General features: G+C 32.4%; 1 protein-coding gene across 6 annotated transcripts in view; it reads left to right on the forward strand.

Annotated features, from left to right (window-relative positions):
- Positions 1 to 16381, forward strand: part of LOC111050942 (neurobeachin-like protein 2) — a 347898-nt gene that overhangs the window by 141753 nt on the left and 189764 nt on the right. For all 6 annotated transcript variants that reach the window (XM_039432468.1, XM_039432467.1, XM_039432463.1 and 3 more), the window contains exon 36: positions 14446 to 14595. In XM_039432468.1, coding sequence (XP_039288402.1) covers positions 14446 to 14595 — 150 coding nt within the window. The remainder of the gene's footprint in view (positions 1 to 14445; positions 14596 to 16381) is intronic.

Consider the following 16381-nt stretch of genomic DNA (forward strand, 5'->3'; position numbering starts at 1 on the left):
ATTTTGGCACCTGCTGAAATAAAAATAACATGATTCTTACCAGCTCTTCGAGGAGCTTATACCAAATTCTGCTATCAATCGCTGCGAACTGCTGCTGCTTTATCAATCGGCAATCTTTACTGCTGCATTGACTGACTCCACAATAATTATAGATGTTGAAGAAGTAGATAAATATAAGGACTTCCAATATTGCACAATACAATAAGGTACTGACATCAATCCAACTCGCTACCATCTGACAAAGGGGTCAGCAGTGTGAGACAATACCGAGTGTGATCAACGACGGTATTTTAGTTAGAATTCCTTATACTTTCTGTGATCTGTAGTACTGCTTCGACTTAATACTATGACCCTGTATTTCAGTCAATTTGACTTCAGTGATTAGGTTGAACCATTTGAATAAATCTTGAGAACGTATTATTTCCAAATATTTAGTGATCGATACTGTATATCGCTGATTTATCCAACTTATCCGGTGAAGAATATAGTTGGTTGATAATTTTATTAATTTGTCAATAATTATAATAAATACTAGTACAAGATTGGTCATTCAAATTCAAATTTATTCCCACAAAGTAGGTACAAACATTTAACTATAAAACACAAATGCAATTCACCACAATCAATTCAAATAAATAACATTCCTTACTAAAAAATAATAAATTGAACAATAATAGCATTAATACTTCTATTCCTAACTAGTAAGAGCTATAATGCATAATCAAACTGAATGGATTGAGGATTATCATTACATTATTATTCAACACTTCAAATAGCATAAGCTTGGTGGAAATCTACTGGCATAAGTGAGAAGTTGTCCGCCAGTAGGAGTAGCGCCCCAATACTAAGACAGAAAAAAATGAATAAAGAATAAAAATAAAATAAATGCTGCACTCGAGGATTTCTAAACATAATATGTAATTCTAATCGTACGCATCCTTCAACAATATGTAAAAAAAATATTTTGCAAGAGACCTTCAAAATGGGAGCTATATTATTTTGATATCAAAATAATATTCTTGGATTATCCATTTTTTATTTTCAATGTAATATACTTCGTTATTATTTGTTGATTTATGAGATCGTTTGGGATACTATTTATTATTCTTGGTGCAATATAAATCAGTTGTTTTCGAATTGAAGTGAGTTTTGAAATATAGCATTCAAATTTATGTTAATTATATCTTGTTCTATGTGTTTCGCTATTGATTTTTTTAAAGTTGTTATATCTATTGAAATATTTGAGGATGTTAAGCACATACAGTTGGCGGATAGTCATGCCTTTCAGATCACTGGATGCACTCATTGAAGGGTATAATATTGGTCTATTTAAAATTGTCTTTATAATCATTTTCTGTAAAATAAATAGTGTAGAGAGGTGAGAGTTGAAGGAACCTCCCCAAACTATTAACCCATATTGCAGTATCGACTGAACTAAAGCAAAGTATAACATTCTCATCACAGTTACCCTCAATTCTGATCGTAATTTAAAGAATTTATATGATACAAATTTCAATCTATTGCATAAGTAATCTATGTGTCTTTTCAATTTGAAACCTTCCTCGATTATTACCCCTAGGTATTTCAAGTGACTTGTTCTCTCAATTTCAGGACAATCACATACTACATGGTTGTCAACATTAAAATTCATGTGTAATCTGAGTAGACAGTTTGTGATTTCATGTCCAGTAATGTTTCTCGAAAATGCTATGTACTTTGTTTTTTTATATTGAGACTAAGGGAATTTATGTCCAGCCATCTCTTTAATGTGGAGAAGCCTTTTGTGGCGGCTTCATAAACGTTATGCCATGTATTGCCTCCAAATAACAACACAGTGTCATCAGCAAAAGAATAAGTCTCCCCACCATTTAGCTCCAATTTCAGTACCTCATTTACGTAGACGAGGAATAAAATAGGCGATAGTACTGTACCCTGGGGTAGGCCGTACCCGGAAAGTGGTATCCTACTAACGTCGTTATTGAGAGTTAAAATTTGCACCCTATTTGAGAGGTAGCTCTCGAATAATTTTAATGGAGTTCCTCTAATCCCAACTCTTTCCAGTTTACGGAGTAATTGAATATGAGATACCGTATCATAAGCCTTAGCCAAATCGAGAAAGATAGCCATGGTTTTTTGTCCCTGATTCAAAAGATCTGACACGGCATTTGAAAACTGTATGAGGGCATCATCGGCCAAATTGAAGATCTTCTATTATTCTGTATGAATCGAAAAAATTAACAACTTGATTTTTTATTAATTTTTCCATTATTTTAGATAAGGAGCTGAGTAAACTTATCGGTCTGTAACTTTCTGCCAAGTTTCTATCACCTGCTTTAAAGAGTGGTTTTATCTTTGCTACTTTGAACGATGTTGGGAAAATTCCTTTTTTAAAACAATTATTTATTATTAAAGTTAAAGGGTATGCAATGTGGTCTGCTATTTTTTTTCAAGGTAATACTACTACTAGGTTGATACCGTCAACTCCCGGACTTGTATTATTTTTCAGACTTGATATAACCTTCATCACTTCTGCTTCATTGACTGGTTTAAGGAAAAAACGAATTATTGAGACTAAAGTTATTTTTCTTATACTGAAATTTGAACGAGGATTCATCATTATATCCAGGTATTTTCTTGGCATAATTTTTCCCTACATTTACAAAGTACTCATTCAATTCATGTGCAGTTAATTTTATATCATCTCTCTCATTCTTCCCTTCCTTATCCATGAGTTCATTAATATACGACCATAACTTTTTTGCATTGTTTCCACATTCACCTATTCTCGTTCTGTAATACTCGTCTTTTTTGTAATACTCTGTACTCATTTTTCAAATCTAAATTTAATGGCTCTTTTTTTAATTGTTTGGCTATTCTGTCTCTTCCATTGATAGACTCTATCAACCCTTGTGTTTTCCAAGGCTTCAATTGTCTTTTCTTATGTTTAAGTGTTATCTCTACTGAGGCAAGTTTTATGTAATTGGTTAATTTATCAATAAATATTTCAACCATAGAATCTATTGAATTATCATTATCTTCATCACAAAAGCATTAAGAAATTCCCATTTTTCATTCTGTAAATATGAATAGGTTTATTAAAATTTGTTTTAGTTATTTTATTATTTTGAGCAGTTATATTCAAAGACCTTAAAGATGTATAGACTCACATGCAGCGCTAGTGTCGTACTTGGAATTGAAATCCGCCATTGAGGGGGCAACCCATAAGATTATTACATACCAATGCCACCAATGCCTTTGTGATCTATAGTATTACAAATATATATATATATATATATATATAATATATATATATATAATATATATATATATATATATATATATTATATATATTCTATGTTCAGAATATACATGCTAAAAGACGAACTTTAAACCCTTAAAAACCACCCTTAGAGTTAAAATATCGCCAAAAGATTTCTTAGTGCGCCTCTAAAGGGCCAACTGAACATACCTACCAAATTTGAACTTTTTGGTCCGGTATATTTTTAGTTCTGCGAGTGAGTGAGTGAGTGAGTCAGTCAGTAAGTGAGTGCCATTTCGCTTTTATATAATATAGGATTGAACGCAAGTTGACAAACACACATGTTCATCATGTGTATGATAAGTTATGTTCAATCTAATATAATCTATAAGGATTGAGTTATTAACATTTTGTTAATAAATTTGGTCTAAATGGTTAATAAATCGCAGCTTTAAGGTCTTTGGTTTCAATATTTTGTTTTGCAGTCATGGTATTATTATGCGTTTCCATCATTATTAATATTCTCACATTCGAAAAAACTAATTTAATAGGTGATTAAAAATAATCAAATGAACTAAATAATGCTGAAGAAATTATAATATTTTTGATTGAAAAAATAATAATTTCCATTAGATGGAAAGATTATCACGGAACTGGATGAATATAATATAAATTCTAGAATAGAAATATGTTCTATTCATTGTTTAAATTAACATAAATATCAATAAACTATGGAATACAAATTCAAACGTGAACTGATTTTGTTAACATTTAAAACAGTTGACATCAGGTACTTGTGGATGAGAATACTGCGTGAGGTCTACATTTCACAGAACTACTAGTATGAAAGGAAAAAAGAGCCTCCTTCATACGCCAATATTACCGTAAAAATCAGACTATAGAATTATTCATCATAAATCAGCTGTCTAGTGTACTATAATACTACCCGTTCAAAAACATCGAACATCTTGAAAATGTATCTTTCCATCAACGTTGTAGACAGTTGCAGCCAGACCTGATAACAGCGCTCACACTCACATTCCGGGACGATACGTCACGGTACGATAGGACAGAAAGCTCTATGTTTATTTAGGATTTTTCTAGACATTTTAAATTGATAAATTATTTATTAATCTTTGAGAAAACATAAAAACAGGTCAATGTAACTTACTGTGCACGAGGTCTACTGTTCACAGAACTAATAGTCTATATCGTCGACTGATAGTACTATTGGTGACAAATATTTTTGTTTTTCTGTCTGAGACCTAACAATCCATTTCAATTTTTATTGATAACAAAATGTACCGTCAGATATTTCAAGTCAATCGGTTAATTAGGAATAGAGTTATCGTGTTCACAGACATACCCACACACACAGACACACAGACCAACACCCAAAAATCATGTTTTTGGACTCAGGGGACCTTGAAACGTATAGAAAACTTGAAATTAGGGTACCTTAATTTTTTTGGAAAGCAATACTTTCCTTACCTATGGTAATAGGGCAAGGAAAGTAGCAAGTATTTCACACACGCTCGGTTCAGTTTCTGTTTCAAACTGATAGCGAGATGATTTCTTTCAAAATCTTCCATGTAAAAATCATATGGTCCATTCATTTCAGTTGTTTTTTCATAATTTCACAGTTGGTGAAAATCTAAACATTGCCAAGTGTTTAGGAAGAAAATAATAACTTTGTGAGAAAGTCTCAATTCGTTTTCGGAAGCAATGGAAACGTTTAAGAATGTGCGAAACAAAATTATCTTATGCATCACGAACACGCTCATATCGCTTTTCATCAGCTGATGTTCAGCTTATTATTTCTGTATTTGTACAGAAACAAGATACACATATAAGAAGCATAGCATCAGCTTATGAAAGGAAAATGCACGCGTCCGTGGAGCATAAGCCTGTACGGACCATAATGAGCTGAGTTTTCTATTAATGCCCTTTAAAGAAACTTTGTTCTTGCAGTCAGTGTTTTGATTACTGAATAAATCAAGTTCCATATAGAATATATCTAGTTCATACGATAATTAATTTGTAGAATCCTAAAATTATTTTATTTTTCAATGAATATGATTTTCATTCAAGTAAATTCATACAATCATTTTGCATAGATTATCAAAATTTCTTATGTTTTTTATTTGATCTCAGCCTCTTGTATCAAAATTCAACCGATGATCCCACAACAATCAGAAGAACGAACATTTATTTGGAACTGAGTATAATCAAAATTTGGAAAATCAAAATGTGTGAAGTTATTGAGCGATTGTTTTTCATTAGTTTGTTCTGTGGTTTCCGTCACTTAAATGTATTCAAATCAATGGAACTTCCGTATTGTAACAGAGGACAGTGCCTGTTTCAGCTACTCTAATCTTCAATAAAGAATTAAATTCAATTGCAGTTTTAGTCATTCTCTTGATATCCTCCTTCGTGGATTCGATCCTTGGCTTTATCTTTCGTTATTTGGTACTTACCGATGATCGATACCTCACCAAAAGTTGGGAAACACTGACTGTAATCGATAAATTTCATCCGATAGAATTGCTATCTACCAACGGAGATTCGTGGATGACCGTCCACAAATCATTTTCGAATCAATCGTAGAGATCAATTATCACCGATTACTGTTTCCGGTTTCCCCACACCCAACAATTTCTCTCTCCAATTTCCTGGGGAAAGTGTTTTCTGCGGAAATCGCCACTGCTTTATTCCTGGAAAATTGTTATTGAAAATGGCCCACGTATCCACCTTCAATCATCACATAAGGTCACTGTCATTTGACATCATCTGAGAGCAAGATGTCTGAAAATAACTCAAATATCCACGTTGCTAAATGAAAATCCTCGCATCTGATAGAACGCCTGTGGCGCACAATATTGCTGTTTTTACCTCAGGTAATACCAGTGCTCTTACGATATCATATTATTATATTATTACCTATACAGTATGAAATATATCTGATTCTACAACATTTATGAACCTGTCACAAGCTGCTCCATACATACATCCTATTGAAATATATTTTTGAGTACTTGAAACCTTTCACTTTCAAATGATTCTCTACAACATACTATTCGCCTTCATACTGTAAAGTATTCACACTTTTCGTGAAATTGTTGTGATTTTTCTCTACCCATTACCTTTTAATACCCAGTATATCTCATGCGAAATGGAAGAGTAGTGTATGCCATTGATGAACAATTCAATGTGTAAATCTGAAATCTGGAGAGAAGTCTCTACAATTCTACCTCAGTTATTGAATGGTTGTAATGGACATTACAACGGATATTTACAGAACTCAAAATGAAAGCAAGAAACCAACATTACTTGAGAGGCTTATTCAATTTAGAAAAGTGGAAATAGATTCTGCTATTCTGAAGCTATAATCTATATAATCCATAGAAACTATTAAATAGAAACTATGTCTAGACTCCCAGCATAAGATTGTGTGGTTTTAAAGGTGTGGGAATGAGTTGTGAGTTGAAATGAGAGCACAAAAAATTCACTCTCTTAGAGAGTTATTGTAAATAGGAAGAATTTTGCTCCTTAGCTGTATCCTGTGCTTCATGTTGGCTTATAGTATTTTATTGTTTCAATCAATTTTGAAATGAATTATTCTTCTCAGTCTCATCACTAAAATCAATTCAAGAATCTTGAGTTAAACTGCATTCAGTTATTCCTCTTTCCAGATAAACCGATAGTATTACATACTATTCCATTTGTTCACTCTACATTTTCGTTATTGAATGTAGGCTATATTACAATGTTCGCTATTTACTCGTTTTTAATTGAATTTGATATTAAATCTTTGTTATAAGTAATAAGAAGTGTAATCCATTCATAAAATTATTCTAATTGAAATTCTACGTGAAATTTCACATTTGAAAGTCAGGTTCCAATCTTCTAATCCAAAATTTCAATCCTTGACCGTTCACTTTTTATAGTCTCATTTTCATGTTTGTCCAACAACCTTAGATACACCATGTACTAATTGGCATATTTTCCTTTAGTAGGCTACCATGAAAGCCTTCAGCCTTTCAAGTAGGTTACTTCCCTAGCGGAATCAAATGCGTAATCATGTCGCTTCCCACATTCTCTGAATACTTTTCTCTAGTTGGAAAGAAAAGTAATCTACATATTTTCATGCGTGTGATATTCCCTAAGTTGAATAAGATCAGTTTCCTGCCAATTCTTGCGCATATTTTGAAGTGATGAGATAATAATGTTGTTCCGCTGCGGCATGTGAACTTTGTTCCGATTGAATCAGCTAGGAAGTAATTATTATTGAACTGAGTTCTGATCACGCATCATTTCGTTGATAACATAAATATGATTGTTATACTAACCTCCAATACACAAAATGATTGTTATACTAATGTGAATTGATTGAAGGAATTGTTTTAAATTATTTTTTCCCCTCATTGAAAAAACATAATCTATATCTAGTTGTACTAAAATCAGTAAACAAATTTCGACAAGTTGAGTTAAAATCTGAAAACTTAAACCTTCTCAGAATTCTCTAATTTTACTGAACTTGGTATGAGGAGCTTGAAGGATTGGACAATGAAATACTGGCATAAATTAACACAAATTGAAAAAATTAATTATATGGCGTTCTGAGGAGTTAACCTGAGGATTTCACGTGCGAACATTTCTTGTGCTATAGCTTAACACAAGCCTTGAAGTGTAAGTGGCTTGTTAATGTAGAAATGTTGAATTGTGTATCCACTTCAATGGCTTTAGACGAGTATGGACAACTTCCCATCGAGTTAACAAAAGAGTTCAGTTGAAAATAGCTGCCATTCAACAGATTTTATTATTCATAATCAATGCAAAATGTCGTAAAAAGTTTTGTCTTCTTAATAGGCTATGTGTAATGTTTAAGCTACACATTACTGTTAAGATAAAATTCTAGTTTGGTTGATGTTTAAGCCCATGAAAATTATGTTCAATTGTCTATACTTCATTGCTCAAACCTAATAAAATAATTTGAAATGAATTAGAATGAATTTTAGTTTAATCAAAGACCACTGATGCCTTGAGTGCATTGAAACTTAAGTTTGTCACAAATGAATTATGTGGAACTGACAAAATCGCTTTCATTTCACCTTAATATGGAGGAATTCCACAATATCTCTGTTTATAGTGTAAATTGAATTTTAGTTACCTGTCAAATCAACACATGCTAAAAATCATGATGGTGTATTTATGATGTATGTGTATACGTATATGATGTTCATATACGTATAGTAGGTGTTGTTGGAATCAAGTTGCCTACGTTGTTATCGACTAATTCAATTCACTAAGTCTATTCTATGCAGACTATTCTCGGGATGTCCGGCTCTAAGTATTTTTAATTATTCTCTGTCTAGAAAGACTGATGATGAACTTCAGGAAATGTTACTCTCTTCATCTAGTTTGACGTTGAGCCTTGAAACTAGCTCACATATAACTAATTCATCATAAAACGCATTAAGCTTAACTTCCAAACTGATCGATCGGAACTAATTGAGTATTCGACTCAATTCGACTCACCTATTAATGAGGTACAAACAGGGCTGGGCGCTGGGCGTCATGTTGTGTATATTATTTGTGAATGAACCAGCGAATCGCGTGCTCTGCCTTGATCTACAGGTGCCACATTCACACCTTGCACTTTATCGAAAGTTTTCTCTCTTAATTTCTCTCCTCAACCTCAACTATCATTTGACCGAACTGAAGTAGGCCTTATGACGGCCGTTTCTATTTTTGACACTAGTCGAAAAAAGGTATTTGCCTCTCCGAACTCGGACATCAATTTTGCTGATGGAATCCAACGCTGCACAGATGGACGCACGGAGAAAGTCACCTCCATATCTATATCTATGTATCGAAAATATATATTTTTTCAAACTAAAATCCAATGTTTATCTCCATCCATGAAACTGCTGTTTAGTATATCTATATAAATGTAAGTTGATGCTTGATTTCATCCACGACATCTCTGTACCAATGTATATATATATATTATTGTCAAACAATAGAGTAATCTAATGTTTAGTTTCATCAATGTAGCACTTATCAATGCATATCTATATAGAAGTGAGCTAGTGCTTGGTTTCATCCTTGCTATATCCATTATGATAGATAACTGTAATTTATTACATTGAATTAATACAGTGAACTATTCCTAGCCTCTTCTTCTCAATGGACATATACTTTTATTATTTGAGTATTTTTACTCTGCGTGTTTCCATGGAGAACTTCTTCATTATAATTTGTAATTTTGCTATTACAATTCAATTTAACAATGACTTAAAATTATTTCATATTTATTTTATTTTAAAGTTTGTAGAAAATTTATTTGTGAATGCAAATTTATAAACATCTTGACTTATTGAATCACATACAAAATCAGGCTCACTGGACAACACGGATATCAGGGATACTTTTGTAAGTTTGAATAAGCTTGAAAATTAAAGAGAAGTTAGGTACTGATTTGGAAAATAACTTATTCAAAGTTTTCTACATTTCAGTTGCAGGTATGTCCCGATTCAAGAGATATTGAAAATATCTTGCTGAGTTCTGAGACTGATTTCGGACTGTTTCTGATTTTATTCGAAACCAATGATCGATGAAATGTCGTGCAAATGTATGGGCTACTTTATTCAAATTAATAAAAACAATATAAAAATTGTAGTACCCTTTTATTAAAACATTTTATAAACTATAAAACACTTTAACGACTAGTTTCGACCTCCTTAAGCCATTTTCAAGTTGAAATGTTTAACATTGATGATGAAATTTTAACTTGAAAATGGCCAAAGTAGGTCGGAACTAGTCGTTAAAATGTTTTATAGTTTTTTTTAATTTTTTAATAAAAGGGTACTACATGTTTTATTAAATATATATTTGTTAAAATATAATTAAATATTTGTTTTTATTAAATATATATTTCCTGCAGAAAATTTACCACTGATTAGGAGAATCTTATTTCAATACTTCACCTTTCAAAACTCTTATCTCAGAACCAATAACTCACTCCAACGACCTAGGATCAAGGATAAGATCAAGCACTTAATCAAGTTCAAAGTTCAAGAAAATCGACAGCCCAACCATGCACCATAATAATTCCATTTTTGAACATCATGGCGTAGATAGGGTCACTGGCCAATTCCGTCTCAATTCATCATCTTTTTTCTGTTTAACAAACACCATTCGAGTTTATGAGTGGTAGTGAACTTTCACTGGTTTTATTTCTTCGGTCAAGAAATGTTTTGAGCTGATGATGCTGGGAAGAAAGTGATTCGAAATTGTTATTAAATAATGATGTCTCGGACACGGACACGGACTTAGCTGCTCGAAAAGCAACGACTCAACTCACTCATCTCAATAAGCAAACTGAAAGTTATGATTGGAATGATTAATATTCTGTTATCGATAAGGCTAAATTTGCAAGCTAATTTGAATTTAGAAATATTTGTCTCATTAAATTGAGATAGAAGGGTTGTAGGCTGTTGTAATATAAGTATAGGTTCCAACAAGTTTTTGGTTATTTTATCTGACCTGGCTGTTTCTAACTTTATTCTCCCTAATAATTCATTATCCATATTACACCAACAGACCAACTCACAGTTCAGTACACATGATGTGTTCACCATGTATATTTATCACTCAAAATCAGCGTCCGAGAGGCAAACTAATAACAAAATATCTGCAGTCTCAAATTTATCTTATGCCGAGTAAGAATTACATTATTAAGATTAGAGTGGTCATTAGCACATTACTGTCCAAACATTGCTTATCCTATCCTGTCGTATTCTAATTGGCTCTATTTCAAATTACAAGTTATCTAATATTGGTTAGTACATACCGTAAATGAATTGAATTTTCCTGTACCTTGAAAAGTAGCCCTTCCCGAACGTTCGTTTTTCTATAGTTAGATACATTATGAAATAGCAGGATTAGTGATCTTGGCTTGAAGATAATTAATATCAAAATAAAAAATCTCCTTTACACTAAATTTATTCTGAATTATTCATAAGCCTGTGTAATGCTGTTTGTAGTCATACGTTAATCCTCAAACTTATGAGTTAGCCTTGTAATCCGATACATCATTCAGAATGAAAAAAGGGTATCATCTTTTGAATATTTCAATTTTTAAATATTCAACGAGACTATAAATTTGTCGAGTAAACAGGTAACAACGTTGTAGAGCTCTTTTCAAATATTTTTTTATTGGAGCGACGACAACTTGAACAATTATTCAAATATGACAAAATTTATGTGTGCAGTTAACGAGTGTTAACATAAATATGGTATTGGTAGATCATGATATACTTACCGGATCCTGTAGACCTACTACTTTCAGTGTTTATTGATCAGTTTGTTTTTTGTGGCTCCATGCATCACCTCTACCTTTTGAGCTATATCTTATTCAACCTCTACAATCTTCCCTAATAAATACTTCACTTGATTCAAGTACAGCAGTGTACAAGTGGAAGACTCCACTCAATTATAATTTATCGCTTCTCCGATCACACGCTCGTTTGTTGAATACTGCTCTTTCATGTGGTTGCTCTTGAATTATCGTTGAAATGTCTAGCATCAGTCGTCAGCCCTCACCCAACGTTTTTGGAATGTACTGTTCCATGATGTGTATTCTGGACCTGGAGAGAAGAGAAGAGAAAGTGAAATAGTTCGAGGTACTGACAGACCTCTCACATTTTGTATCTCCCACTTTTTTGCAATTTAAGTTTCTGGATGTTTATGAATAGTTGAATCTCCTTTGAGAATTGAGATGGATGCATTGCCATTGGATGGAATGTAGAATGGAGTATCGTTTTTATGTCTCTGATCGAAATGCCGGATATGGTGATGGGGGTTACATATTGTAACATATTGTCGCATATTGACAGGTTACTATGACCAAAAAATATTTTTCTTTTATAATAAACAATCATTATAATTTTCAAAAGGATATTATGAATAATTATTCAGTAGGATTTCGGCAGTGTCATGGGCTCATGTGGTGTACCGTTATATAGCAATTGAAGGATTTCATGTTGATATTTGTCAATGAGAATGTTCACGTTGTCAATTTCATAAATAATCTTATAGTATAGTAAATCTCATAAATCTAATTAATAAAAACAACATAATATCAACTTGTAGTACCCTTTATTAAAAACTTTGAAATATTTTAACGACTAGTTTCGACCATTGGTTATTTTCAACTAATTATTAACTTAGTAGTATCAACTTGTTCATTTTTTACATTTTTACTTAAAAATGACCTATGGTCGAAACTAGTTGTTAAAATATTTTGAAGTTTTCAATAAAGGGTACTGCAAGTTGTTATTTTGTTTTTATTAATTTGAATAAAGTAGCCCTTATAAGTGAAGTGATCTCATAAATCTACTATAGGAACGCTAATAATATTTTAACAACTTGAATATTACAGTATATTCATTTATCATAGGAACTGGAAAAAAATTGATAAATTTTTTTAACCGTTATTAGTTATTGATTAAACAATAAGTCCTCATCTTTCAATGAATAATATTTTTTTTTACATATCTATATATATAAAAGCGAAATAGCACTCACTCACTCACTGACTGACTGACTCACTCACTCAATCACTCACTCACTCACTCGCAGAACTAAAAATCTACCGGACCAAAAACGTTCAAATTTGGTAGGTATGTTCAGTTGGCCTTTTAGAGGCGCACTAAGAAATCTTTTGGCAATATTTTAACTCTAAGGGTGGTTTTTAAGGGTTTAAAGTTCGTCTTTTAGCATGTATATTCTTCTCATTCTCTTAATTATAATTGAAAAAAGGCCATACCATATGTTAATATAGAACTATAATCTAGAGAGAGTACCTCTTCGAAACAGTTGTTAACTGGTAACTAAATTAATAATTTTGTCAGGTTGGCATTAAGTTGAGTTGACTTTGTTAGGTTGGCACCAAGTTGAAGATTGCATTTATCGCGGAAAAATTGATTGGGCACTGCTACTTCAATCAGAGCTATTCCTGGGAATATTATATTACTGGCCGTCAGGCTCGCTTCGCTCGCCATATCCGTTTAGCCAGACGTTTAGTCTGGACCCCCGACTGGATCGTCCTAACATATGATAAAAATGCTCAAATGCTGATCTCATTCTTGGACTGAGGAGGAGCCCCCTGGCTAGACGGATATGGCGAGCGAAGCGAGCCTGACGGCTAGTATTATATACACACTATCTTGTTGGGATGATTACAGTTTCAAATTTAGCTGAAAAGATGAATTTATCTTTGATTTTTATGTTTTTTTTTCAGATGGAATTGTTAATAAGCCAAGGTTAAAAAATAATTTTACACCTCCTTTATCTTTCTTCTATTTAGTACTCTTCAACTTTTATTTATCTTCACTAGACTTTTACTTCTCTATTCCCTCTGAAGTTTTCCTAAATATTATTTCAACGGATCTGTTTGTCCACCGAATATTGACGTTAGTGAGTGCTGCATTATTATTCACGCATGTACCTTATCTCCATGTATTTCGTTTACGGATGGCAGTAATGTGTTGATTCGAAATGCCTTCTCGTTTTACATAAATAGTAAATTGCATTATGCTTATGTTTTCGGGCAGCGGGTAAAGACATTGCTCGATTACATATTATCTGACGAAAGGACTAGTCACTTTAAGAAGCAATAAATCATGTTTTGTCGTCTCTGGTCGCATCTGTCTTACTTACCGGGTTGCATAATATATGTTGTCAACAAAAACACATTATTGAGTACGTAATAGTATGCTGCATTTTTTGTTATTGGATTGCCTGGTGGAAAACGAATAGTTTTATGTAAGTGTTGTGGATGTATTGGGCCATTACGCTGCTGCAAATCAAAATATTTTCATCTACTCTTCTGTATATCTTATCTACTTATTTACTATCTTATCTACTTAATTGAACGATGTATGTTTTCCAATAAGTAGGCCTGGTATACCAGGTATAAAAATTACCAATTGAAATAAATATATCTCTGTCTACTGACAAATATCGATTTTATACAATTAATTGTAGACGAATGATGCCAGAGTGTCTTGTCTAGTCATTGCAATTACAGGTGTATTCAAGTAATTAGAACGAAAAGAAGAATTTAGAACGAAAATTGCAGGAGCAAATGTGAATAATTGTTGTTTTATTTGCGTTTGCAGGTGAAACCATTGTATGAAGCATACCAATCTGCACTGAGTGCTGAGCTGACCGAATCTATGAACACATTTTGGGCCGAGTGCTATGAAGCGTCCAAAACATCCACTCATCGTCGCAATCGTGAAGTCGGCGAAAGCAAACTACGATTCCAGGTGTGTATCCACAATTAAATTGCAACTACTCTTATTCATTTTTCAAAAACAACAATAGAAATTATTCAATAATAGATTATCAAATTTCAAGATTTTAAATAGATGAATTTTCATGGGGTCAACGCTCAATATACTTCTGAAGAACCACAATACATCCTATGCATTGAATATTAGAAAAATAACTAGAATAGGATAGATAAATTCACTTTTGAATGAACGTTCTTTTTGTATAGTCATCTATTGGGTGACTTTTTACGATAGGACAGTGAGAAAGGGTTACCTAAATAAAATACAGTAAGAGATTGAGAAACTTGAAAATAAGAGATTGAACACATCCGATATGGGCGATCCTGTACATATGAAAGTGAATCTAGAATTTGATGGATATCGTGAAGATAATGCAGAAAGTAAGTGAAGACAGAAAAATATTTTCTTCTAAAATTTATTAGTTATTTTCCCAGTTTTGAAACTTATTTGGATTGAATGTATTAACTTGCTTCTCAAGGTAATCTTAACACGAAATTACTTCATATTTTTTCTTTATCATTGTATTATTTATTAGAAGTACTATTAGTAGGCTACTTCTTGTTCACATTTATCCTTTCTTCTTGTTGTTTTTTCATGTGTAAGTATTTTTTTACTTTGTACTGTTCTTTTTACAAACTCACAGCTAGCGCACAAGTCTAACTTTGCTGACTGTGCCAAAACATTAAAAATCATTATAATTTATTATTATATATGTGTATAAATTGAACTCTCCAACTAATTAAATTTTTCGATAGAGCTACTTGAATGTTTAATTATATAAAATCACTAGTACCCTTAATATTTTATATGAAATATGAAACATGACTAGTTTTGTAGATACTGCCATTATCAAGTGTTCTTTCAAAAATATTTATAATGGTAATGTCGCCGAAACTATTCGTGTTTTCGATGAAATAATAAGGGAATTATAAAGGAAATTTTAGTGATTCTATAATCCAGTTGAACGCTGTTTGACATATCTTTCTAGATCTTGAAAGATCTTTGGATATTCAGATGAATTTGAAAGGAACGTATAACCGTCCAGTCACTATATACATTGGTGCATGCAATTTATATTGTAGTTCTGATTTTTTAATATATTATTTGGGTACATAAGAGAAGTCCAGAACCAATTTCTTCATGCAAAATTTCCTTGTGCTAGATACAGGGTGGCCCAAAAAACTCGTATTTTCGGCTCATTTTCCACTTTTCAGCTATTTCTGCGAAATCTCTTTATCGGACAGAAAAATTTGCTCTCGCCTTTTTTTAGATTATAAAATTTTGAATAAAATGAGATCATTTGGAACTCTCTATCTCCATTGAGTACTGAGTTATGATATTTCAAAAATGAGTGAAATTTGAATGAAAAATCAATTTTGATGAATTTAGTTTTTGATAAACAATATCTTCCGATTGTTACCATTTAGATGTGTAATTCAAAATCTCTCGGTGCGTATTCTTGTGCTCTACAATCTAAGATCAGGTAGAGCGCTCTATCTCATATAGATTTCCAGGTACACCTGGCAACAATGCTCCTTGTATTGTGAAAAACACCTAATTTTCAGCTTCAACCATCATCACCAACTAAATTGTACTCACATTAATATTTCGCACAATGACATAAGTTCATGAGATTATGTTCTATGAGAATCACCCATTAGATGCACTTAATTTCAGTATTTCCTAGAGGAGAGGCGCGCTTAAGGACAACTCAAGGATCAAAATTTCAAACACGTATTACTTTTGACACAATGCTCAG

Source organism: Nilaparvata lugens, chromosome 7 (assembly GCF_014356525.2).
Source record: "Nilaparvata lugens isolate BPH chromosome 7, ASM1435652v1, whole genome shotgun sequence".
In the NCBI taxonomy this organism is placed as follows: domain Eukaryota; kingdom Metazoa; phylum Arthropoda; class Insecta; order Hemiptera; family Delphacidae; genus Nilaparvata; species Nilaparvata lugens.